This window comes from Bombus pyrosoma, linkage group LG7 (assembly GCF_014825855.1).
Source record: "Bombus pyrosoma isolate SC7728 linkage group LG7, ASM1482585v1, whole genome shotgun sequence".
NCBI classification, from domain to species: domain Eukaryota; kingdom Metazoa; phylum Arthropoda; class Insecta; order Hymenoptera; family Apidae; genus Bombus; species Bombus pyrosoma.
Genome location: NC_057776.1, coordinates 17,527,154 through 17,550,440, shown reverse-complemented (window position 1 = coordinate 17,550,440; position 23,287 = coordinate 17,527,154). Strand labels below are relative to the sequence as shown.

The following is a 23,287-nucleotide window of genomic DNA, read 5'->3' as shown; positions in this document are numbered from 1 at the left end:
TTACTTACCCTGAAACTCTCGGTATTTATTACGTCCTTCTGACGATTATTTACGGCCACTTTCGAGTATACTACCAGCTAAGCAAAAGTGCTCGCGATAACTCAGGTTCAGTTTCAATGTCCAAAAGGAAGAATACGTCTTCTTTTATGCCTTACGCGTGTGTGTGTTCGTCGTGTGTGCATGTGTTTACGCGGATATGTTACATGGCCGCAAGATAGGCTCCACTTTTGCGGTTTTCACTTACACATTGCTAGTTATAGTCAGTTTCTGTTACCTATAAATGTTTTATTTTTATTCCCGTTTAATGCTCCAAGTACGTGACGAAATGAAAAAACGAACGTTAAAAATCGGAATTTATTTGATTGGTAATTACCTTTTGCTGTAAATCAATTGTGATTATTTTCCATTAATGAGATTATTCTATCAATACTGCGTTACCTAGATTATGGAAAACAAGGTAAGGAATTTACGTAATAAATTTAATTAATAAATTAGAACAGAATGAAAAGTTACAAATATACGTATAAATATAAATAAAACAAAATACATATAAATGAAATTGTTTCACAAGAATAACCTTCGATCGAAGGTAATGGTAATCTTTGTTGAAAATTGTGGATCTTAATCGCCGAAATAAATGTATAGGAACACTTAGATTACACTTAGAATTGATATCAAAATAGTTTCAGATCTATTTAATATGTGATTTACAAGATATTCGTCGATACACATTTGCACGCGTCTCAGTACTCTCTTTGTCTCATCACCTCCTTTACCACATTACCAACGGAACAGTTGTATTCTTCTGTTTTACGAGACGCTGTGCACGCACATGCTCCCACACACTCATATTCACATATATGTGTGTCACTACTACGCGGCTAATCTAGTGTAGCACACAAAATTACACATATCTTAATAATCTTCCTCTTCTCTAGTTTTATAGACATTTGGAAAACTAACCTCTCACGTTTTTGTTGCCGACCTGATTTTTACGACGAGCGTACGTATTTCTTAGTTCCTCCCTGCGATGTTACATTAGAATTCTCATAATTAGAAGCTTCGGCGAACAATAGATGCTTTTGTTCCTCCTAAGATAACCAATCGAGAGATTCGCTCTCACGTACGTTATCCTTGTTGCTGCGTATTTGACGAAGAGATACGCCAGAGGAAGGAAACAGTTTGCAGGATAATCGTCGTTTTCCGTCACATTCCTCGGCATAATTACTCTGCGAGAGGAAAACCACGTAAATTTGACACGTTCTTCGCTGTTGAATCTGCTTCTTCTATCCAACTTGAACAAAATAAAAATCGACAATTAATATTAATCGAGAATCGAATTGATTTTATCGAGATATGTATAATTTTGTGTGCTGACTAGATTGGCCGTGTAGTAGTGACACACGTATGTGAATATGAGTGTGTGGAAGTATGTGTGTCTCGAAAAGCAGACGAATGTAACTGTTCCGTTGACAGTGTAGGGTGGAAGATGGCGAGACAAAGAGAGAGCTGAGACGCGTGCAAATGTATATCGACGAAGATCCTGGACATCGTTTATTAAATAAATCTAAAATTATTTTGATACGAATTCTAAGTGTAACCTTAGTGTTCTTTCACTTTTATTTCGGCGATTAAGATCCACAATTTTCAACAGATTTATAATATCTTAGAGTTCCAAGTTGTTGGATTTAACTAAGTTCAAGATAATTACAATGGACAATTAAAGTGGAGAATTCAAGGTCCTTGTGGCATACCGTGTTACAGACTTGACCATTCTTAATCTGGCACTTCGTACCGCAGTTGACTAGAGGATATTTAAACTACGTAGAGATAAAGAACGATATAGCGGTTACCTGAGAGGATATCATCGTTGAGATAACAAGGGATATGATATAACGCGCCACTTAATTTCCTGACTTTGATGAAAAGTTGTTCGTCGATCCGAACATATCAACCCTTGGCCTTGATACTTGGGTCCTTGTTGTAGCCTTTTCGACTCTATCGTTGTTATTTGTGAGATTTTTCCCCTCTTGCGAATCGCGTTTACGATTCTTTTGCAATCTTTTAGAGTTTCGAATGTCTTTCAGTTTAATTTTCTATCCTTCCTATGAGTCGCTGCTTTCTAAAATTGCCTAATACGAATTTGCGGATTTAATTAGAACGTTGAGTACAACTCGGTAGAATTTAACAAAATGTTCGGTTTACCTTTCACAGAAGATTCCGTGGAATATTTAGTTTCATCTTTCCAAATATTTTAACAGCTTTCTAGATTCAACGTTTCAGAAAATCTTCGAAATATCTTGGCAAAATTTGTAGTTTAATTTTCTATCAATTTTTACAGCGTTTCACTTATTCTTCCGAACATATCAGATAAATAAATTCTTTTCAACTTGTACGATTATATTGTTTTCTTGAAAATCTGTCACTCTTGTCGTTCCTCTCGTACATTGCTACACGCGATACGTTCAATTACTTCCAACGACTCGAATACGTTCAACTGGTCTGACTCGTCTTTCCTCTCAATCTTGCGTTACGAGCTGAACGAAATTGTCCACTCTTTTAATTGCAACGTTATTGTTGGTACAGCCACGTTACACGGATACGTTTCTTAATTATACGTCATTAGGCTGGATCGTATATGACAGTCACGTGCAAGGGTAATTTCCTTAATTCGCGAACATGCGTAACATTAATGTAAATCACGATATGAAACAATTTATAAGGAAGTAAATGACGAGTAGGACGAAGCACGCTCCCTTTCTGCGAGCTTGGCTGCCGCTGGTGGCTGCCAGACTTTCGATTAATTTTATTACGAAACAATCTTCTTTCAATAATCCTCTTAAAAAGGCACATTAGTAAAATAACGTACTGAGCTTTGGAACACGATAAACTTATAGCTCGTGTAAAATAAATGTAACGCGATGGAATAGTAAATATACCAAATACGATTAATCGTACGAAACAATATTCTTCCAATAATCCTCTTAAAAGGCACATTAGTAAAATAACGTACTCAGCTTTGAAACACGATAAACTTATAGCTCGTGTAAAATAAATGTAACGCGATGGAAAAGTAAACATAGGAAATAAATATTTCTAAACTGTACGCTTTAATTCTTTCACATTTGCACGTTTTGTATAGTATAAAATAACGCGTATAATGGCAAAAGTATTTAATTAGCTATGAAATATGTCTAATAGTTTCCTGAATCATCTAAAACGGATATAATATTATGCGAAATAGATATATACAAGACAAATATTTTTCAACTATATTTGCCAAACTTTTCACGCTCGATATTGCGTGTATATGTATCTAATATTGTACCGTGACAAGTCAAAAGTATTTGTCTTAGTAGTAGAATTGGTCTTGAATTTTACCGCTAGTCAATTATATTCTCTTTCCAGGAATATTTAAAAATTCTGTTTCTATTAATAATAATTCAATTTGTAGAAACTTGACAAAAATCGATACACAATCTGCGTCGACAATAATCTGTTAAATTAATGAAATAAATTTTTTATCGAAAGGTAAAAGAAATTAAATTTCAAAAAAAAGAAAAAAGGAAAAACTTAGACGCGTTAGTTTATAGAGGAAGTCGTAGTAATATGTACATGAAAAAAAAAAGTTTGCATGAATTTTGGTATTGATATAGAGTTTGTTATTGTTCTCTATCGTTGTCTATCGCATTTTATCTAATACTATTTCATCGATGGTGATCAAGGTTTTGGTAGGAAGTACCTTGACTCGATTAAATGTCCGTACGTATATCATCAGGTAGAGTGATTAACGAGCAACTTGAGGCCTGCACTTTCCCCACAAACCGCAAAAGCCGAAGCCGAATCTCGAAATAAATACGTTGGCATAAGCTCTCATTGGTTCGCGTAATTTCCACATTTAACTTCTCATTTGAGGAATCACTGTTGTTGTAATGTATTAATAGTATTCTAATCGATTGCATAATTACGCGTTTCATCGAAGTGTCTCTTTGAAATTTTAGAGATAGAGCGTCTGCGAACGAAGGCTGACGAAGTATTTTTTCACGTAGACGTTGAAAATATCTAAATATATAAACAAATATATTTATACGTTTTAGCTATAATTCGCATAACGTTTAACAATCCACATGGGAATTGGCAAAAAAAAAAAAAGAAAAGTTTGCCTTTTTATTAATTGTGATTCCCAAGATATAAACATCTTCTAAAATAATATCGATGTACAAATATTCGTACGAATATAACATACAACGAAATTACGTCTAAAATAACGTTGATAATTTTGATTGAATCCGTTGAAAAGCGAGTTGCGTGTAAGTACAATTCTATGTTATATGAATATACATGTATGTACCGCAAAGAAAAGAAAAAATGAAAAATTAAATTCAAATTAAAAAATGCCGAAAAATTACCGTGAAATTATTAAATTATCATCGAGACGTAACAAGGTCATTGGTTTGCGGCAGCTTTTTAAGCGTAAGATTGCCTTTTAATATTCTATGAATCACCGTACAAAGCATTAACAAATTTCAGAAACAGATATTTATAGACACTTGAGTCGCGCGTATCAAATGGAATGTCACTAAACTTTATTTTGATACGTAGATCTTTATTTTTACTTATTCCAGTTATTCGAATAACCACCCTGTTCGCTGACTAATTAACGATATCCACGGATCAGCCACGCACGTGTTTGCACGATGAGTAGAACAGCGGACAAGCATGGAGCGAAGGTTTTGAAACTCGGTCGGCTCGGTTCATTCGCCGGCGATTTCAAATTAGCTCGCGCGACGTGACATAGGAATGCTTAGGAAATTTTCAGTCAACTGTACCAACCTTTGTTCATGCTCTTTAACGCGTCCACCGCTGATCGAATTTCCATTATCGATAGTACGTCTTGTTAATGATTAATCTTTCTACGAAACTTATCCGATACTTACACCGTGAAACTTGATTCGTGAATTATTAAGAAAGTTCCTCTCTCTCTCTCTCTCTCTGAAAATTTTCCAACTCTTCATTTGACAATCTCTGACAATGACTCAGTAACGATACTCAGCAACGAACGCGTTAATAATCGCTTCAATAAAAGATAATCCGACGTATAGTATGGCTGTAAGTTGCATAAAATAAGAAAATAATTTTTTTATATTTTTATGGTATCCGATAAGTAAATCCAAGTATCGTCAGATCAAATTGTAAAAAATTCTCAAACCTTTCAACGGAGTATTTTCAACGTTCGAAACCAAAATAAAAATCGAAAAAAAAAAAAAGACAAGAATCTATTTCTTAAAGAGATTCTAATTTGAAATAATAAATACGAATGAGAGGTATGGTAGATAATTCCTTTATGGTTATTACTGCATGTGATATTTGTTCATAGCGGTTCAAGTACGTATTTGGAATATTTCCGGCTCGTATAGAGAATCTGTATAGCTTTCATACAGAATGTTATTTATATCGAATGAATAATTACAGGTATTTAGAAACAATGATGCACCTGTTCAAAGGTAACGTCGGCTCCGGTATCTTTGCGTTAGGGGATGCTTTCAAGCATGCCGGACTGCTGCTGGCTCCGCCGCTTACTATGTTCCTTGGGGTTATTTGTGTTCACGCTCAACATATTCTTGTACGTATTACTCACTATTTTCTCTATTGTTTGTCTAAATAAACAACTACAATAATTCCATCTATTAATTTTTTTTATAAAATAATATTAATATTACTTTCTTGTAAAATAGTATCGATAGTCGTATACCGTTTACGATCGAATAAACTGCGGATGTTTATGCAAATTTATATTTTTCCAAACACGATTAGAACCTACTTAGAGATTTTTTTTACTTGCTAAGCATCGTAATAAGTGTGATATTATATTTAGGATATTTTGCATATATTGGGTTGGCAACTAAGTGAACTTTTTTTTTTTGCACATGGAGAAATCCTCATGGACACTCCGCTGCCGCTAATAACGGCAGCAGCAGAGTAGTGTCGCTCTCTTACCGACTAAAACTTCACGTTGACCATCCTACGCGTATGACGGGGGTGTTCCAGGAACCTCGGTGAATTATCTTACTGTTGCACCCCCTCCCGCGTCCTCTCGTTCCAGCTAGTCCTATAGATTCCCTGACCGTTGAATTTGGCGCTAGGGGGGACCATTGCCCCTGGCGCCCTCCCTCCTTCTAGTCGAACTAAGCGAACCTAACCCCAACCTAACCCCAATACATGTATCGTGTGGATTTTTTGTACTTTTCGATGCATAAACGTTCAGCCGGTTTAGCGATCGATGTTAAATTAAATTTCTGAAACAACTAATGATCGTTATTCATCATCTGCGTATATTCTTAATATAGCAAGATAAATGGTTTTTGCAAATCGTTCAATTACATAAATTCCAGCAAAGTACGAAAATCGTACGATACATGGTATACTAATTTCTTTGCTACGTTACACCGTTCTCTTAAACGTTTGCCAAACCAAGCGATATTGCAATCCATTGAAATTTTACTATCGTATGCGAATAATAATCATCCTATTGTTTTAGAGGATGAATAATTTCAACGAACACTCAGCAGCTCTACTTAGTAACACGCTGTATTTTAGTTGTATTCTGCAAACAGGATTTACTACAGCATTGGAGAGCCACTTCGGCGATGAATTCTGCAGGGGAAAACAATAAAAAAATTCCGACAAACATATGTCCTGTTTGACCTTGTTTACGAGTTACAACGAGTTTTAATGAATTGGAATAACTTTATCGAAAGATGGAAGCGTTTGAACTAATTTCACTTACCTATTTACAAACACAACTCAACATCGAACGTACGATAGATGGAGAGAGCAAGACAGTCGATGATAAAACATCTCCGATTTCGTGTTCGAATGCAGGCAGAACATCTCTCGTGGAGCTATGCAGTTACATGGAGTTTGTCGAAAAAGAAACTCGCAATAGTTGGAGAACAAGGTCAAATAGACGCTTGTTTATGCGAACTTCCTTTTATCGTTTTTAACTGCAAAATCGGTGCTCCGATGCTGCGGAACACCCTGTATATTATATTCTATTTCTAATCGTTCTTAAGAAATGTAAATAGTTTTACGCCTAAAGTATCGCGAGAAAAATTCCTCTTCGACATTGTACGTGGACATTATCGTGTGTTTGCAGATTAAATGTAACGAAGAGGTGACGCGTCGCCTGAACGATGCGAGTGCCACAACTGGGTTTGCTGGCACCGTGGAATTGTGCTTCGCTACCGGCCCTCTAGCACTCCGAAAATACTCTGTGTTTATGAGGTACGTATATGTGTAATAAGAAGACCATGAAATAGGGACACCATCGACTGTTCGTTCTAACGCCATACCACGCATTCTTATCTCGCGTCACTCGTAGGAAATTCGTTATAAAAATACGACTAGAGGGCGAGAAAAAAATAGAATTATTAATAGTATGTTGTACGTCTTATTTCAAATCTTTCATCTGTTTCTCTACATTTCATTTTAATAGGACGCTTCGTTATCGTCCTCTTTTTTTTCATCTATTCTTACGATTTACACCACTATCCGCTTTGTTCCAGACAAATGGTTAATGTATTTTTATGTATCACGCAACTTGGATTTTGCTGCGTTTATTTCGTTTTCATTGCGAAGAATATGAAGCAGGTGAGCCATCAATATTTAATTTCTTCCTTCTGATCTTTTATTCGCATTTGTAATACGTAATTCCTATTAACTCTTTCAATATCAAATACTCTGGTTGTGAACGTTTCTCACGCACGATTTCCTGTAATTATCGTTGAGAGCACATCTTTCATACTGTGCAAAACAGCAATTAAACGTTACGTGTATTTTCATATATTTCCATTCGCTACCTTGAATTTTTGCTATGTTAAAATTCGTGTAAATTAGACGAAGCTTATCTTCTTTTATTTGAAGTGCAATAAACCATCAGTGGTCCGTATTGGTGAGATTTCATTAGATTCTTCGTTTGATAAAATTTATAGCTTTTAGGAAATTCTTATCTCACTCGTTCTAATATAAAACTGAAACATAGGAATTATATTTGGAGTTATATTTTTATTTGAGTCAAGGCATTTATCAACAACGATGATACCAATTACTGGTGTCTTTACAATTTAATGACTTTAGGTTTTTCGATTGGGATTTATAAAAGAGAGAATCGCCGAGTTTTCATATTATTATTACACATGGATGATCCGTACTATAACTTCTTACGTGCATGTAAACTACCAACAAAAATTTGGAATCATTGCACATACTTTTAATAGAACCAAAGAATTAAAATAGAAAAAGATCAGTTAAAAATTTTCCTATCCTACAAATTCTTTGGCAAAATTTTACCAATATAAATATAATTGTTGGAATATAATATAATGAAATAAAATTGGAATATAATATAAATATAACTTACAAAAGCGATTTCAAATTGTTGGCGCCATTAAACGTACGCTATTTAAAGAGTTAACGATTGGAAAGTAGTAAAATATGCTACGAAAAGATACTAATAAACGACTAAAACGATTTTCCTTCATAGGTGTTGGACGTGTATGGAATCGAGATGGACGTTCATCAACATATGGCTGTGATCTTGGTCCCGATAATGCTGAGCACGTGGATCAGGAACCTGAAGTACCTGGTGCCCATTTCGTCGCTGGCGAATTTTCTGGTCACAGCTGGCTATGTGGCTACTATGTACATAATGTGCCACGATTTGCCGCCAATCCACGAGAGGCGGTATATCGCGGATTGGCACGAGCTGCCTCTGTTCTTTGGCACTGTGATATATTCTTTCGAGGGTATTACTTTGGTAAGCGATGCCGCGTTTGCACGTGCTTCTTCGCATTTATGTAACGTGTTATTTTCGCGCCCAGTCACTTCGTCCACTTGGTTGTTTTGTTGCAACAAGAAACAAAATCAGGGGACGTTATGATACTCATTTTGGGATTGTCATTTTCGATGAAGCACTTCCTAAAGATTCTATTCCTATGCATATGCTGTTTATTTTGGAAATTCGGTCGAAAGAGCGAAGATATTTCTGTCTTCCGCTGAAAATAGTTTTAATATATAATAAAGATTGTTAGCCAAAGATTGCTTACCAGTCGATATTGAATATCCGGATGTACACTGTTGGCCATAAATATTGTACATATCGATATCCAAACCAAATTAAAGGCTTTTCACCGCTATTATTTTCTAGTTATTCTATCGTAAAGCTGCTATTTTATTCACAGCATAAACGTCTTGTAATGTAGGATATTAGATATTAAAGAATGCTAAATTACAAAAACAATGCAAAGAGTTCTGTGAACTTTAGTGTGTAATATTACTATTGCGTTAGCGTTGAATTTACAACAGGAATAACGAGTTGAACTGTTATATAAGTCTCTCTATATATAACTGTATTTCTCTTTTTTCTTTTGACCTAGAAAAAAGCGATAAAAGGCATAGAAATGATGTGAATAGATTTATTGAACTGCTCAGAGAATTTCTGACGTTTATGATAATCGATAACAAGTTGAAGAGGTGAATGATATATTGTATAGTCTTCTATCCACTGATATCTGATAGCTTATTCTGATTTTTATAAAACTGTTTCAATAATGAAATACGATAAATTATTACAAAAAATTAGTTTCTGCAAATCCGCGCAATGTAACAATAACAAAAAGATAATAACGAAAGAAGCGGTGCACAAATTATTCAATAAAAAAAAAAAAGAAAAAAATAGAAGCACGTTGCCTTCAATTCCAAATATTTGACAATTAAACATTATTTTCTTCAATTTCGAGTTGAATTTCCCAAACAATCTGATATTTTATTACGATAGAATTTTGTAAGACTCAACTTGTTAGTCATGATTCGATTGTCGATAAAAAAAAACATGTTTTTTCTGTTCTAACGAATATCCCGCTGTATTTTAGGTGTTACCCCTGAAGAACGAAATGAAGAAACCGAGCAATTTCAGTAAGCCACTGGGAGTTCTAAACGTTGGAATGGTAATTGTCGGTGGCATGTTCGTCGCGATGGGTTTTATATCTTATTTAAAATACGGCGACGCAGTGGCTGGATCCGTTACGTTAAATCTCCAATCAAAGGAGGTGTAAGTATCCAAATTTACTTTCCTAAGTGAACATCAAATTCTTATAATTATCACTTGGTCGATAAAAATTCCTTTTATCTTGCTTTATGTTAATCACTCGCTAAACTATATTCTGTACATAATTGCCAAACGTTATTTATCGATGCAAATTAATCGTCTCGTATATATTTTCATCAATATCTTGTTACACGTATGTGTATATTTACGGATTGATTTACGAATTGAGTTCTATAGAATAGAAGTAATATATCGACGTCAAAACAGATCAGGCAAGTGATTAGCACATGTTTGTTTTACCATGTACGAAAGCAGAATTCTGTTATATCGACTATAGAAAATTATTATGCGTTCAGGTGATAAATCACGCTGAGTTCAGAATGATCGCAATACTATCACGTAAAGTGATAGCGAAAAGTAGCGAGACAGAAAAAAAAACAAAAAAATAAAACAAAACACGTAGTTAAGAAAAAACTGTTTGTAACGTAATTTTCTGTTGCATACAAAGGGTGGATGGAAAAATCATCGGCGAGCATTTAAGGTTTCTATCATATATGGGTTTCCTAGATTGTTGTGTTATTTTATCAAACTACTAGACCATTTGTATAATATTGTGACGTCGTGTTCCTTTTTTCATCAACACGCAATAATCAATTAGCCATACACATAGACGTTTCTTTGCGTTCTTCGTTTACGACTAAATTTGCATGTTGCGATAGATTTAACACAATTGGAATAGTTATAACGATGACGAACGGCTGGATAAGTTTCTCGCTTTTAACAGCAATTAATCAAAGAGAAATAATTCGGATACTCATAAGATGTTATTGTGTTTTGCAGCTTACCTCAATGCATACAGGTTGCCATCTCGTTGAGTATATTACTCACGTATGCACTGCAATTTTACGTTCCCATTGCCATCATTTGGCCAAAGATCGTCAACCGCTTTGGCCCTTTCAAGTGGCCCGTTTTCGCAGAGACTGTTTTCCGTTCCTCGATGTGTTTCCTAACATGTAAGTTCTATGTTAATATATAAAATTATCGTCAATTTATCATCTGTAGGAGTAGTCGAAATTGTTAACTCTGCTATGGACGAAAACTTTGTTCGAACCTTGGTTCTCATGTTCGATTATTTTAAACTCTTAAACGATTTTAAATTATAATAAATATTCTAAACGTTTTAAATCGTATAAATACAGCTACAAAGAAATACTTTAAACACTCTGAATCACAAAGTTTTTTCACAGCATCCTTCCTTTTCTTAGCTTCTTGTTGTCCTTCGACCCGATCATGTTCTCGCTTAAGAAGATTTCTTATTTTAAGTATCAATTTGACGTTATTTGTTCTTAAAATTACAAAACTTCTTTACGTAAAAAGTAGATTATTCGTTGTAATTAATTTTCGCCCGCCGGCTACAAACCGAATTTAATTTATTCTCACTCACATTCTCACAATATAACTACACGTATTTATTATAATTCTTAACAGTTAAAACAATTTCTAATTGGATTTAGTTTCTTTGGCCGTAGTCATGAGAATATGAGTTTACGTAAATACTCGTAATCTATTTATCAAAATGGAGAAAAATACCAATTTAATATCAAATCTCTATGTATAATTTAATTTGATCTTAGGACGCTGAAGGATTTCAGAGGTTTACCAACGTTTGAAATTCTGTGGACATTCCTTGACTCTCCTTCAAACGTCCTAGGATCAACATGAAATATATTTAATACTAATTTTACCTGTTATATCTAATTACAGTTGTCCTAGCTGAAGCGATACCTCAACTGGGTCTGTTCATATCACTGGTCGGTGCAGTAAGCAGCACCGCCTTGGCACTTATATTTCCACCGATCATCGAAATGGTCGTATGCTGGCAGAACGCATCATTGGGCTTGTTTACGATATCGAAAGATATCCTGATAGTACTAATCGGTCTTCTCGGTTTCGTTACTGGCACATACGAAAGCATCACGTCGATTATTAAGGCGTTTAGCACGTAATTAGGCTAGTTCGTTGTATAAATCGTTGTTAATGTACTTTTTACTTGTATGTATATATATACACGCGCGGTATTATCACGATCATGACATCTACACGATCATATAGGCAATGATTATTCATTTAGACAGAGCCGGTCTTTTCTTTCTTTCTTTTTCTTTTTTTAATTTTCTAGATTACTGTTAATGTTACTGTTGTTTATTAGTCTACCACATTTTTCTTGAACGAATCGTATACAAATCTTTGTGCGTTACATTCACTATTGTTAGAATCCTTCGTTTAGTATAATTTTCGCGTTCCGCATTCAGAAAAGGGTACTTCGTTATCTGTGATCCGTCTCTAAATCGATAATGCGAATTTTTCTAGTTGCACGAACAGGGTAACAAATCTCGTGCCCTTGAGGGCATATTACAGTTACCAATTTCTACGTTCGTTGTATTGTTGTCGATATTAGAATGGTGTTAATATCTAGAACAGCACGATTTCCAGCAAATAAAATAGTTTTCCATGGGGTAATTTTGTAAGAATTACTTGATTTTAAGGGGAAAGAAGTTTTTGAGAAATTGGTAATTGTGATCGAATTGTACATTGATATACAGCTGGTCATGAAAGTTCGACCACCTTGAGACGACATATCGGTGAAAACAGAAATAATTCAAGATCTTCTTTCAACAACTATTTTTTATTTTCTCATACAGTAGTAATACACGGCCTCGCCATTTGAAAACAAAAATAGACCGTATAGCAATATATTGTATATTAAGAACGTAGTACGAAAGACAGAGTATCTTTCAAATACTCTCGCAAAGTCTTACCATTTTAATTTTGACGATTAACGAATGACAAATATTTTAAAGTGGATCTCATTTCATAGATTGAAATTACGAGAGGAAATATTTCATAGATATATGTAAGAAAGATGTTCAAATTACTTGATCTTAAAAATCTGCGCATAATTTATCAATTAATGGCCATCGCATGAGTATATGCCGTCCCCGTATTACCTGTAATTGAATTATAACGAAAAGAAATAGTTAAAAAGATTAATTTTTTTAATTAAACTTTGCTATTTATAAGATATGGATATTTTTGTGATCAATTGTATGTCGCGTGATACGTGTCTGTAATATATCATCATCGCCTATGTTATGAATAATTAACAGTGTTAGTTGTTCGTGTCCTGAACGGAACGTAACCGTAGATTTATATATTTGATAGATGTATAGATTATTCGATTAGATACACGAATTTTCCGTAAAAAAAAGGAAGGTGAAAACTGATTGTTACTACGTACTCGCGTAACATATATATATGTGTATACATAACTCATGCAACAAGAAAGGAAAACAATCAAAATAACGTACAAAACAGAGTGTTGGTCGATAGAACGTTGAGGAATGTATAATATTATAATGATAATGATCATACTCGACGATCATGCAATATGAAAAGACAATCGCGTGGATTTTATTCGAAAACGTAATTTCTCGCCGATGAAGTATTGCGTGACTTTTAACTTTTAATTGGTATCGTTGGATCGTACGTAATAATTTGTATTAGATCATTTAATTTCCAAGTATTTAAGACTTTAAGAATTTGATATATGGTATGCTACTGAATGTTATTATGCACGGTAATTTCTGTATCATTAATTTTCAATTCTTCGTCATTTTGTTACACCAAGAGGTCATTAATTATATTATTCGAATTTACATTTCACGCAATAAAAGCGATTAATGGTTTCCGTTATGTGGAATATAGAAGGTAAATTTTATTTTGTACTCTTTAGTTTTTATGATGGAGTAGAAAATGCAATGTAAAATGCTCGAAATTTCTTTCTTACTTTGTATGGAATTAAATCGCTCCTTACGAATCCAATAGTACGAGTTAAGAGTTAAAAGTTCGATTGAATTCTGTTCGAACATATTGATTGTGATTTTTTGTATTATAGTTACGTGCATGGAACTGTATCAAAGCTGTGATATAGTGATCAGCGTTTTAAATACGAGACAGCGAAGCGAATATATTTTTTAAATGTACTGTACGATTTAATCAGAGAAAACAAATTTGTATCAAATATTTAGATCACGCTGGGTCATATTGGTCATTTTGTACTACGCTATCAATGGTCTTGGCACTGGTAAAAATTTTTACGATTTCTACACATTATGATTGTCATAAATGATTATTATTAAAAAAATTGCTTGTAAAATGATAATTCTTGCGCTATAGTTGTTATAAAGCGTAAATTTCTTTTCTCTCGCAACGATTGGAGATTCTTCGAACAAATGTATTTGAAGACCACCAGGCAAAGACATGATAAACCACGTTTACCACTTTTTGTGGAATAATAATTTAAGATTCGACACTTTTTATTTGAATAACACTATGCTATTAAATATTTAAAAAATAACGATCCGTAGAATATAGAATATATAGTAATATTAGTTACGTCAAAACAAATGTCCTTTACGGAAAAATAAATTCTATATCTTATGAAAAGCTTTGTAGCTTACCATGTTTTTCTACAGTGGTCTTTATTTGTAATAATGGTAACGTCAACTCGATGTATATTTTATTTATTCACATATCGCGGTATGATCGATAATTATAAAAGAGAATGGCAAAGGAAACAATGAGAAATTGTAATTGTAACAATGTTGTTGTTGTATAGTGTCATCGATCAACAAACTTTACTTTAATACCTTTTTATATGTGTATAGATATATAGATATAAAACACAAAACGTGATAAATTAAACAAAGATAAGAGAAGAATAATGAAAAAAAAGTATACGGAAAATCAAGTCAAAACAGTATAAAACTTCGATACCTGTGTTTTCAGAAATATACAGAACGATTTTTCTAGTACACGAGCCTCGAGAAAGCAAGCTTACTAACACAGTTCCATTCCAGTTTGCACAACTTGGCAATGGGGGAGAAACCAGTTGAAATAATTAAGAACGCGGTACTCTTCGAAAAACAAATACTGAATACAAAAAATTCACTTTTCTATTCGTCTTATCGCATTTAGAAATAGCGAAATATTAGTGAGATACCAGTGAGATATTAGTAGAGAAGTGAAAGATAGTAGTGTTCCTTGGGAAGAAATTAAACGTACCGAGTATCATCGTTAAAAATAATATTTTGCAGCAATTTATTGATCGATAATTTTTACAATAACTTGCGTCTAATGTTTGACGATGGATTTGTCCATAATTTTTCCTTAGGATGCATTGTACCGTAATAGTATTAGCTCATTCACTGCCAGGCAAATTTAGAGCGTCTTACCCTGGACGCCAAGATTTTCTTTTAAAGAAAACGTGAAATTTCACAAAATCTAGTAATATTCAATCGCAGATACGGTAATAAAACGGCGTTTATAGTAATTTGTAAACGAAAAAACCCTACGAGATAACTGATAGTTGGCAATATTGGTACATACGCTTACTACGAAATATCTTTTAGTTGGCAGTGATTGGGTTAACCATTTTTAAGGCGATTAAAAGCCATCGAACGGCGCGGCGAGAACGATATCTGTTGCCCTGCCTCGAAGTACAAATTCTTTCTCAGGGATAGTTCATACGTACAGATACTTTTGTCACGTGTCCTGTTTTTTTTCCTTTTTTTTCTTTTCCTAAGATGTTAGATGTGTAAAGTGATTAACTTTTCTTTGAAGGGAGGCTGATGAATGAGAGTTAATAAACGTGCGAGACGAAACGTGTTGTCTGTTCATGTACCACTGTGTTGGTCGATTAACGAATCGTTAACAAATAAAGTCGTTCGAAATTGATTTACCGAATCTTCGAGGCATATTTTTACTGATTCTTTGAAAAACAATTTAAATTTTCGAGTTATTCGAATCGTTGAATTATCTGTTGCGAGAAACGTGATTCAAGTTTTCGAGTATTGATTATTTCTAAGAAATATCGATCGGTCGTGTGAATCTCCTTTTTGTTTTTTCAGACAATCGTTGAAGATTGTTTATTACTTTTTGAGAAGAAAAACGAAAGTTTGCGAGTAACATCCTGCCTGAAATTTGGTTCCAGCTTTGGAATATCGACTATTTCTATCGAATATCGATTATTTATGAGTATTTCCTTGTATCTTGTGCTTTATATATCAGAGGACATTTTGAAATTATCTTTAAGAAGGAGGACAGGAGACTGCGGGTAATATCCTGCTTCGAAATTAATTTAAACTTTGGGATATTGACTGTTTCTACTAAATGTTCATTGACTACGTGTATTTTTCTACTTGGTAATGGAACGATCGTAGGAAACATCTTTGAACTATTTTCTAAAGAAGGAACGTCAGAGTTTAAAACTAATAACTTGCTTGAAGTTTGATTCAAGCTTTTGAAATGGCTTAGATCGAATTATTCGTTGAAACGTCCTGAACTTATCGGTAAAGCTCCTTCGCGTTCTGAAGTCCGACGAAACATTTCGTCAATCTGAGACGGAGAAGAGATGCTGGTTAATTAAATTAGAGATAAGTAACTGTCGTTTTTCAGCAATGGATTGTAGCGAGGAAGAGGTATAATCTTACTTTTACGTGTTCAATTTTCACTTACTCGACGTTGCTTCTTTTAGTTGACGAAAATCAATGTCTTCCGATTAAACATTCTAATCCCACTGATGGAGATCTTGGACGTGTACGCGTCGTTTAAACAAGAATTAAGTCCAGATGAGTTTTGCATTCGTTTGTTTGTTAACGAAGGCTCGAGAGAGAAATGTAAACTCTATCACGATCCTGTTATAGAACGTTTCAGGAATATCGAAGAACTTAAGGTTAAATTTAAAGAAATCTCTTTATCAAAATCACTCACGGAACAAGTATACAAATATGTTGGATTTTTAAGGCTTTGTCAGTTTCGTTGCAAAATGTAATCATCGATTTATTCATGAATATCGTTCGTTACACGGCTTTCTTGGAATCAATAAGTAAAGATTATCTGGATAAACAGAACTGTCGCAATTACAACGATTTGCCTCAGATCATAGGTAAGCTATGAAGGTTCGTAATGAAATAACCAGAGAATAACTATTTCTATAATTCTTTATGGAAAATAAAATGAATGACATTCAATTTATGTTAAATATATATGCAACAAATATCACAAATATATTTCTTTCTTCGGAAGACGAGTATCATCTATCTATTTTGATTAATAAAGCTATTATTTTAGAACTTAGTTAAGAATTTCATTTTTCAGTGTTTGTGTACATCTTATCATACAGAATATGCAGCTTGTTTTTCGAAGATTCGATCGATTGCTTCGTTCGCTTTAAAGTAAAGAAAATGTTGTCCCTCGTTGCGTATCTTCTTCGCACGGAAACTCCCAATCTTTTCCATGAGAAGGGTTGCCTGACGTTCGACGAAGATTTCGTGGAGGGAAACCTGGTTCTGCCATTTTTAGAGGCAACGCCGTGTTTAGAGGTTCGTTCTACCGTTTTTTACAGCGGTTCTGTAGGAGATAATGGATAACGAGTTCCGTTCTAATTAAGTTGTCGTTTAATCGATCTGAAGAAACTTCAGGAGCATTTAAAGCAGCACATACAAAATACGAAGATTCCTAAAAAGGAATTGACTACTCCTGTGTTTATGAACGTTTTAAATCGACCAAGAATGCGTTTTAAAGTGCCACCCGGTACACCTGAAGTGAGTAACTTAGTTACAACTTGAAAAGTATTATTATATCGACGCGATTAATGTTTATTTACGAAGTATATTTCATTTGTTAATTTTTTCGGTAGTTAGGTATCGCGATTGGAGCTTTTTCTTAGTAAAACTTGTCCGTTCAATAACTGACGGCACCATTTTGAAATTTCCCGCCATCTATTTAATTCGCCGATTAATCACGTGACTTTCAATTTTCCTTCATTCACCTTCGATAAAAATTAAATCGACCTAAATTGCTTTTCCAAATAACTGTGATTAATCTTTGAATTAAGATCGGATGACATCGCTTAAGATTTCTAAACAATTTCGAATACCTTTTTAACGATCTATGCCTAATAGTCTTTACTGCTCATTATAAAGTAGCGAGTAATGGCCTTCGATTGACCTTCAGCACCAGCTAGGTGACTTTCAACGACTTTCAAACGACCTCAAACGGTTTTTTTTTACAAAAATTTTTTTACGAAAATTCTCGATAAGCCTCGCAAAGGTATTCCCATCCTTTTTAAAAAATTTCGAAAATTTTCATAAAATTTCTTTTCATAAAGTTAAATTGACCTTATACTTATAAGTTAAAGACGTTGAATTAAGATTTCCTCTTTTGAAGACTCATATCCCGGATAGGACCTGTCGGCGATGAAGTTCACGCGTCAAATTCCAAAGACGAATTACCTTAAACCGTCAACGGAGAGAAAATTGGAGCTTTTGAGTGCAACTAACAAGATAAATGCTATGAGATTGTTGAAGGACGCGAATGAGAATGCACCAAGTTGCTTCTATCGGCGTAAAGATTCAGACAACTCGGTAGAGAAAGAGAAACCAAAGGCAACTTTCGTGGGAAAATCGGTTCCGAAATTTAAGGTGCAGAAAATGCTGGCACGATTTGCTGTCTATCCAAATTTTATCATTTTTTTATAACTTTGTTTAAATTTTTCATTTATTTGAATCGATTTGAAATCAAACTTCTGTTACATCTTTCTTGTATCTGAAAGTTGATCGCGGCTATTTATAAATTATCGTACAATTTATTAATTACAGCCAGTCGAAGTAAAACAGACAGCAGCTTCGACATTAAGAGAATGCGCGCGTGTGATCAACATGGAAGAGAAAGAAATAAAAAGGTAACTATACCAGTGTACGAATGCACCATCAATAAGATAAATTAATTTTAATTTGACATACTAAGTATTAATTCAAGTATGAATATTACGAAATAAATTATTTCTCTATCTCACTGTGCATTATTTGTGTTTTATCGGTTAAATGTAACAAAAAGGAAATATTGATTGCTTTTGCAATTAACTCTTTATATATATATATATACATAGTTCCATGAAGATATAAAAGAGCGATTTCAAATATTCCCTAATTATATTTCTTCTTGGAATCCTAATGGAATTGTAGATTGAAAGCATTAGCTGAAGGAGGTACCGATCCAGCTTCGATACTGAAATTCCAAGAAGAAAGACGTCAGCAACAAAAAGAGGAAGAGTTATTAAAGATACAAGAGAAACATCTATTGGCTTTGTTAACCCGTGAGAATGCTTTCATTGCGAAACAATCGCTGTTGAACGATGTGAAAGCGCACGCAGAAAGCGTTCGAAAGGAGGTATGCGTTTGATAGAAGATATGTATTTTACCCAATGATTACAGACGATCTTAATATTCCTGTGTAAGATAGTGAAAGGAATGACGATATCAGACGTAAAAGTTTCTATCAACAATCTCTTTTACGTAAATATTTTAGTGGATATGAATTTTTCTTTTTTCGTCACTTTGTTCTTAAAGAAGCAAGAACTTTACGACAAGTTAGAGAAATGGAGAGAGAATCACAACAGGGAGATGACGGAAATCGTTGAAAAGTGCCGCGAAGTTGAACAAGCCTCTCGTGAAGCTTTTAATGCCATGGTCGACGAGAAGAGGCAGAAAGGTAAAAAATTCTGTATTATATCGAGGATAAACCTTGGCTAATTCCTTTTTCGTAAATGAAGTACTCTGACCCATTTCTAATTCCCTCTATAACTAATATTAATAGAAATACGTCTTCATTAAAAATATTTCCTTAAGGAAAAATTAATAAAATGGTAATTTTTCGAACTATCAGCCGCAGAGGTGACCGAAGAATCGCGGCAATTGAAAGCCCAGTTGGTCAAGCAGAGAGAGAAAGAAACTCGCAGGAAAATTAAATTGATCCAAGAAATTAAGACGCTTCAATCTTTACGAGCATTGCCATCGATCAAGGATTTCGATCCAACAGAATCAAGCGGTTTAGGTCTTCTTTGTGAAATGTCCTTGGCGGAGGTTCGTAGCATTTCCATTAAACGATTAATAATTAGCGATTAGCTTATCGTGCCTCAAGTGTTCCTTCCTTTAGTTGAAAGAGAGATTATTTTGGACCAAGATGAAATTGGACGAGGAAACAAAGGAGAGAAAATCTGTTATCTATCGAGAACGCGAAAGGCAGAAAAACTTGATCAACGAAACGAGAAAAGCGCTCGAAGAATATAAAGCGAGCAAGTTAGTTGTAAAACTATTACATATCGTTAATTATTTGCGGTAAGTTAATTGTAGTAAAAATATGGAAGAATTACTAACATTTATGTAGTTTATTGACGACAAAAACAGTATATAAAATGAAAGAAGTGAGTTTTAAAAATGAGGAAAAAGAAATTAATTTCCCTCTTATTTATATTTTATTGATAAAAGAGATGATACAAAATGTGATACAGGAGGGTGATCTTTTATTTTTTTTTAATTCTATGTGTTACGGCGCGTGAGATGGTCCGTGCGTAGAGAGTCACCGGACGTAACACAATGTTTCTCATATTAGAACCGAAGCAATACGTAAATATCGCGTAAACGTAATATTCTTGCTTAATAACTAATTTGAAATTCTGAAAATGTAAAAAATTGAAGGGTTCGCAAACAATAAAATGAAATATCGCGTTAACGCGCCTTTGATCTTTGATGCGACAAGGTGCAACTTTAGAAAAATGATAGGTGAGAACACATTTAAATTTATTTTAATAAAGCTACAGTCATCGTAGCAAAACGATACTAAGAGGGAAGAGAATTCACCTGTAAGAGCAATTATTTACCCATTTTCAGGCGTGCTGTTTTTCCGACGAAATCACGGCAACGATTACAGCCTGTTAGCTCACCGGAGATCGACGCGTTGCGAAAGAAACTGGAAGAACAGAAAGCACTAAGGTTGCAGAAAGGAACGGTATCTATTTCGAAATAAACGTATCAAAGATTTTATCTGTTCAGATAGAACGTTTCAAATCCGATGAATTATTTAGAATTTATCTACTAATCTACTTATCTACTAATTCCGTAGTCACTGTGTAATAATATGATAAAGCAGAAATGTTTTCCGAAATTAATAGTGTATTACGATTGTTGCGAAACAAATGTTTAATGATAAAGCCTGTTTGCGAATTCGTAATTAAAAATTCACAAGTTATTTTTGGGAGACCAAGAAATTGTGAAAATAATCAGGATAAAATAAGTAAATAAAAGTGATATGACTAATTTAAATACTAATATTTAAATCTTTGACTCTTGCTGATAGAGATTAAAATGGGAAATTATGTAAATATTATACAACAACAGCAGAGTAATGTTTAGAAGGCAACAATTACGTAACAGAAACGTCGATAGAAACGTTTATGTTACCCATTTATATATACATAACTTTTTAAAAATTCCACGATATGAATATTAAGGAAGACTTAATTGATTTATTGACTATTTTGGTAAAATTGCAGACGCGTTTTTCTTTCTATCTTTCGCTGTAGATTCTAGATGTAATATAAGAACGCAGATTAAATCGTTTGAATAGATAGATTTACGATTATTTTTTATGTAGTATAGCATATTTAGTATTCCACGAATAATACAAAATTTCATATTTTTCAGTAAGATGATACCTCTAATAATATGACACGAACTGAAAAACGAACAATTGTTATAAGGTAGAAACTCATCGTGTTTATTATCTTGCACAACTCAGCTTGAAATAGACCAATATTAAATACATATGACGTCGCGCTTGTTACATTATTACATTTCTTCATTGTATAAATCTTTCTACACGTACACGAATATTTATATAATAAGGAATAATAGTTATTAGTAATAGTAATTTAGTAGTAATCGAAATATGAAGATATGTTCGACCGTTCGCGGAGAGACGCGGTCGCGGTATAGCGTGCCAACGAGAGTCGTAAATTCTTGTTACGATACGATAATTGACGCCACAAATCAGCCGATCTCTTATTTCGGTTAAGATAATAGAGGTGGTTGAAATGATTGTAACACTGAGTTAACGGATTAAAAAGACATTTTATTTCCAACGACTTTAAGGATTTAAGTATATACGCGTGGTCCATGTAGACGTGTTCTCGACGAAGAGAAGTTAAGATGTCGACTGATTGAAGATTGACTAGTAAGCGAGTTTCGGTAACAGTGATGACGAAGAAGAAGGCTATTGATGGGTGTGTCTAGACGGGACCATCGGATTCGTTGATAGCAATCTTGGTTAGGAAAATGAGGGCAACAGTCATCGCTGCTAATCTGATGAGAAAAATGGTTGATGAGTAAGGTAGGATAAATAAGGATGAGTGCTGGTCATCCCCGATCAAAGTCTCTTATGGATGGCATTGTACATTGGAGAAACTCCTTTTCTTGTGTTTTCCCGAAATGAATAACATCGCTAAGGAACACTTCAACTTAAAACATACTTTTTATCTTATGCATAAACAATTAATTTATAATATGCTTGATACAAAATATTCTTTCAACAATATCAATCGTATGTAAGTCGTTCCGTTAGAAAAATTTACTAAATGTCCAGCTGGACAAATTGTAAAGTACAAATTAAATAATAAAAAAAAGTCGTCCCAGATTTCTCGAGCCAAACCTTGTTTATACGTTCTATAAGTCAAGGCAAAATAGAAATATCATAAAAAGATACATGTGTCATTGGAAACATCGATAAAGAAATATAGCAGGCAATTGATGTACGAAATATAGATTACGATGCAAGCTTACGATGCAACGAACGTGAGAGTCTATGATACAGGATATAAATAGATTGGAAACATTTACATTTTTTCCAAGACTAGAGATTGAAGAGACGCGGCAAGAGAATGAATCTGATACTTTTTGAAGTTCTTGTTTATTACTCGTTTGGGTCGAACCTGCCTCGCTGAAGATAACGAGACACAGTCTCGTTAGTAACTTATAAAAATACAAGAATAAAGAAAAAAGGAGAAATGTGAAATGCTTTCTATATACAGACAGAAGGAACGTGTGCAAGCAATAAGAACGTAGACAAGATACGAGACGGAAAAATTATCATTACGTAATCAAGGACATACACGAATTTCAAATTCAAAATACAAGTCATTAACAAAGGTATTATTAAGATTATAGGAGACCAATCATAGGTAGACTAATGATAAACTACAACTGTAAGCGAGTTTCAATGTGTGTA

At 34.0% G+C, this 23,287-nt stretch overlaps 2 protein-coding genes and 2 long non-coding RNA genes across 15 annotated transcripts in view; 2 read left to right on the top strand and 2 right to left on the bottom strand.

The window, feature by feature from the left end:
• Positions 1–14,764, top strand: part of LOC122569348 (proton-coupled amino acid transporter 1) — a 45,533-nt gene extending 30,769 nt beyond the window's left edge. For 4 of the 8 annotated variants that reach the window (XM_043730259.1, XM_043730255.1, XM_043730258.1 and 1 more), the window contains 8 exons: positions 5,473–5,623; positions 7,157–7,284; positions 7,566–7,650; positions 8,543–8,815; positions 9,930–10,108; positions 10,614–10,646; positions 10,946–11,118; positions 11,870–14,764. In XM_043730259.1, coding sequence (XP_043586194.1) covers positions 5,473–5,623; positions 7,157–7,284; positions 7,566–7,650; positions 8,543–8,815; positions 9,930–10,108; positions 10,614–10,646; positions 10,946–11,118; positions 11,870–12,111 — 1,264 coding nt within the window. In that variant the 3' untranslated portion in view covers positions 12,112–14,764. Of the gene's footprint in view, positions 1–5,472; positions 5,624–7,156; positions 7,285–7,565; positions 7,651–8,542; positions 8,816–9,929; positions 10,109–10,461; positions 10,590–10,613; positions 10,647–10,945; positions 11,119–11,869 lie in introns of those variants that run through there. The other 4 variants (XM_043730261.1, XM_043730262.1, XM_043730257.1 and 1 more) reach the window with 3 other exon arrangements.
• On the bottom strand, positions 2–5,466 carry LOC122569354. 3 transcript variants are annotated; one of them, XR_006317420.1, is made up of 5 exons: positions 2,206–5,466; positions 1,854–2,132; positions 578–1,294; positions 374–438; positions 2–274 (listed from the first exon to the last, which is right to left on the bottom strand). It is a non-coding gene; the product is annotated as an uncharacterized LOC122569354 (long non-coding RNA). The 3 variants fall into 3 exon arrangements; XR_006317419.1 differs by having other exon boundaries at positions 578–2,132; XR_006317421.1 differs by having other exon boundaries at positions 374–379; positions 578–2,132.
• LOC122569355 lies at positions 7,640–8,558 on the bottom strand. The gene is made up of 3 exons (XR_006317422.1): positions 8,420–8,558; positions 7,860–8,030; positions 7,640–7,771 (listed from the first exon to the last, which is right to left on the bottom strand). It is a non-coding gene; the product is annotated as an uncharacterized LOC122569355 (long non-coding RNA).
• Positions 14,765–15,974: 1,210 nt separating the features above from the next.
• On the top strand, positions 15,975–23,184 carry LOC122569346. Of its 3 annotated transcripts, XM_043730249.1 has the most exons (12): positions 15,975–16,898; positions 16,970–17,111; positions 17,324–17,547; positions 17,638–17,769; positions 18,412–18,648; positions 18,826–18,908; positions 19,192–19,396; positions 19,576–19,717; positions 19,892–20,088; positions 20,162–20,343; positions 20,896–21,013; positions 21,709–23,184. In XM_043730249.1, the coding sequence occupies exons 1-12, from the start codon at positions 16,746–16,748 to the stop codon at positions 21,709–21,711; spliced, it is 1,818 nt and encodes a 605-aa protein (XP_043586184.1). In that variant the 5' UTR covers positions 15,975–16,745; the 3' UTR covers positions 21,712–23,184. The 3 variants fall into 3 exon arrangements, with proteins under 3 accessions (XP_043586184.1, XP_043586185.1, XP_043586183.1); XM_043730250.1 differs by having other exon boundaries at positions 20,162–20,304; positions 20,896–23,184; XM_043730248.1 differs by having other exon boundaries at positions 20,896–23,184.
• Positions 23,185–23,287: the final 103 nt, after the last annotated feature.

What these genes read in the sequence shown, in the direction of transcription:
- LOC122569346 (XM_043730248.1), top strand. Translation starts at nt 16,746, where the DNA reads ATGGAGATCTTGGACGTGTACGCGTCGTTTAAACAAGAATTAAGTCCA. An exon ending in AGGCAACGCCGTGTTTAGAG is followed by an intron (nt 17,548 to 17,637) that starts GTTCGTTCTACC and finishes ATCGATCTGAAG; the next exon opens with AAACTTCAGGAGCATTTAAA. An exon ending in CGACGAGAAGAGGCAGAAAG is followed by an intron (nt 19,718 to 19,891) that starts GTAAAAAATTCT and finishes TCGAACTATCAG; the next exon opens with CCGCAGAGGTGACCGAAGAA.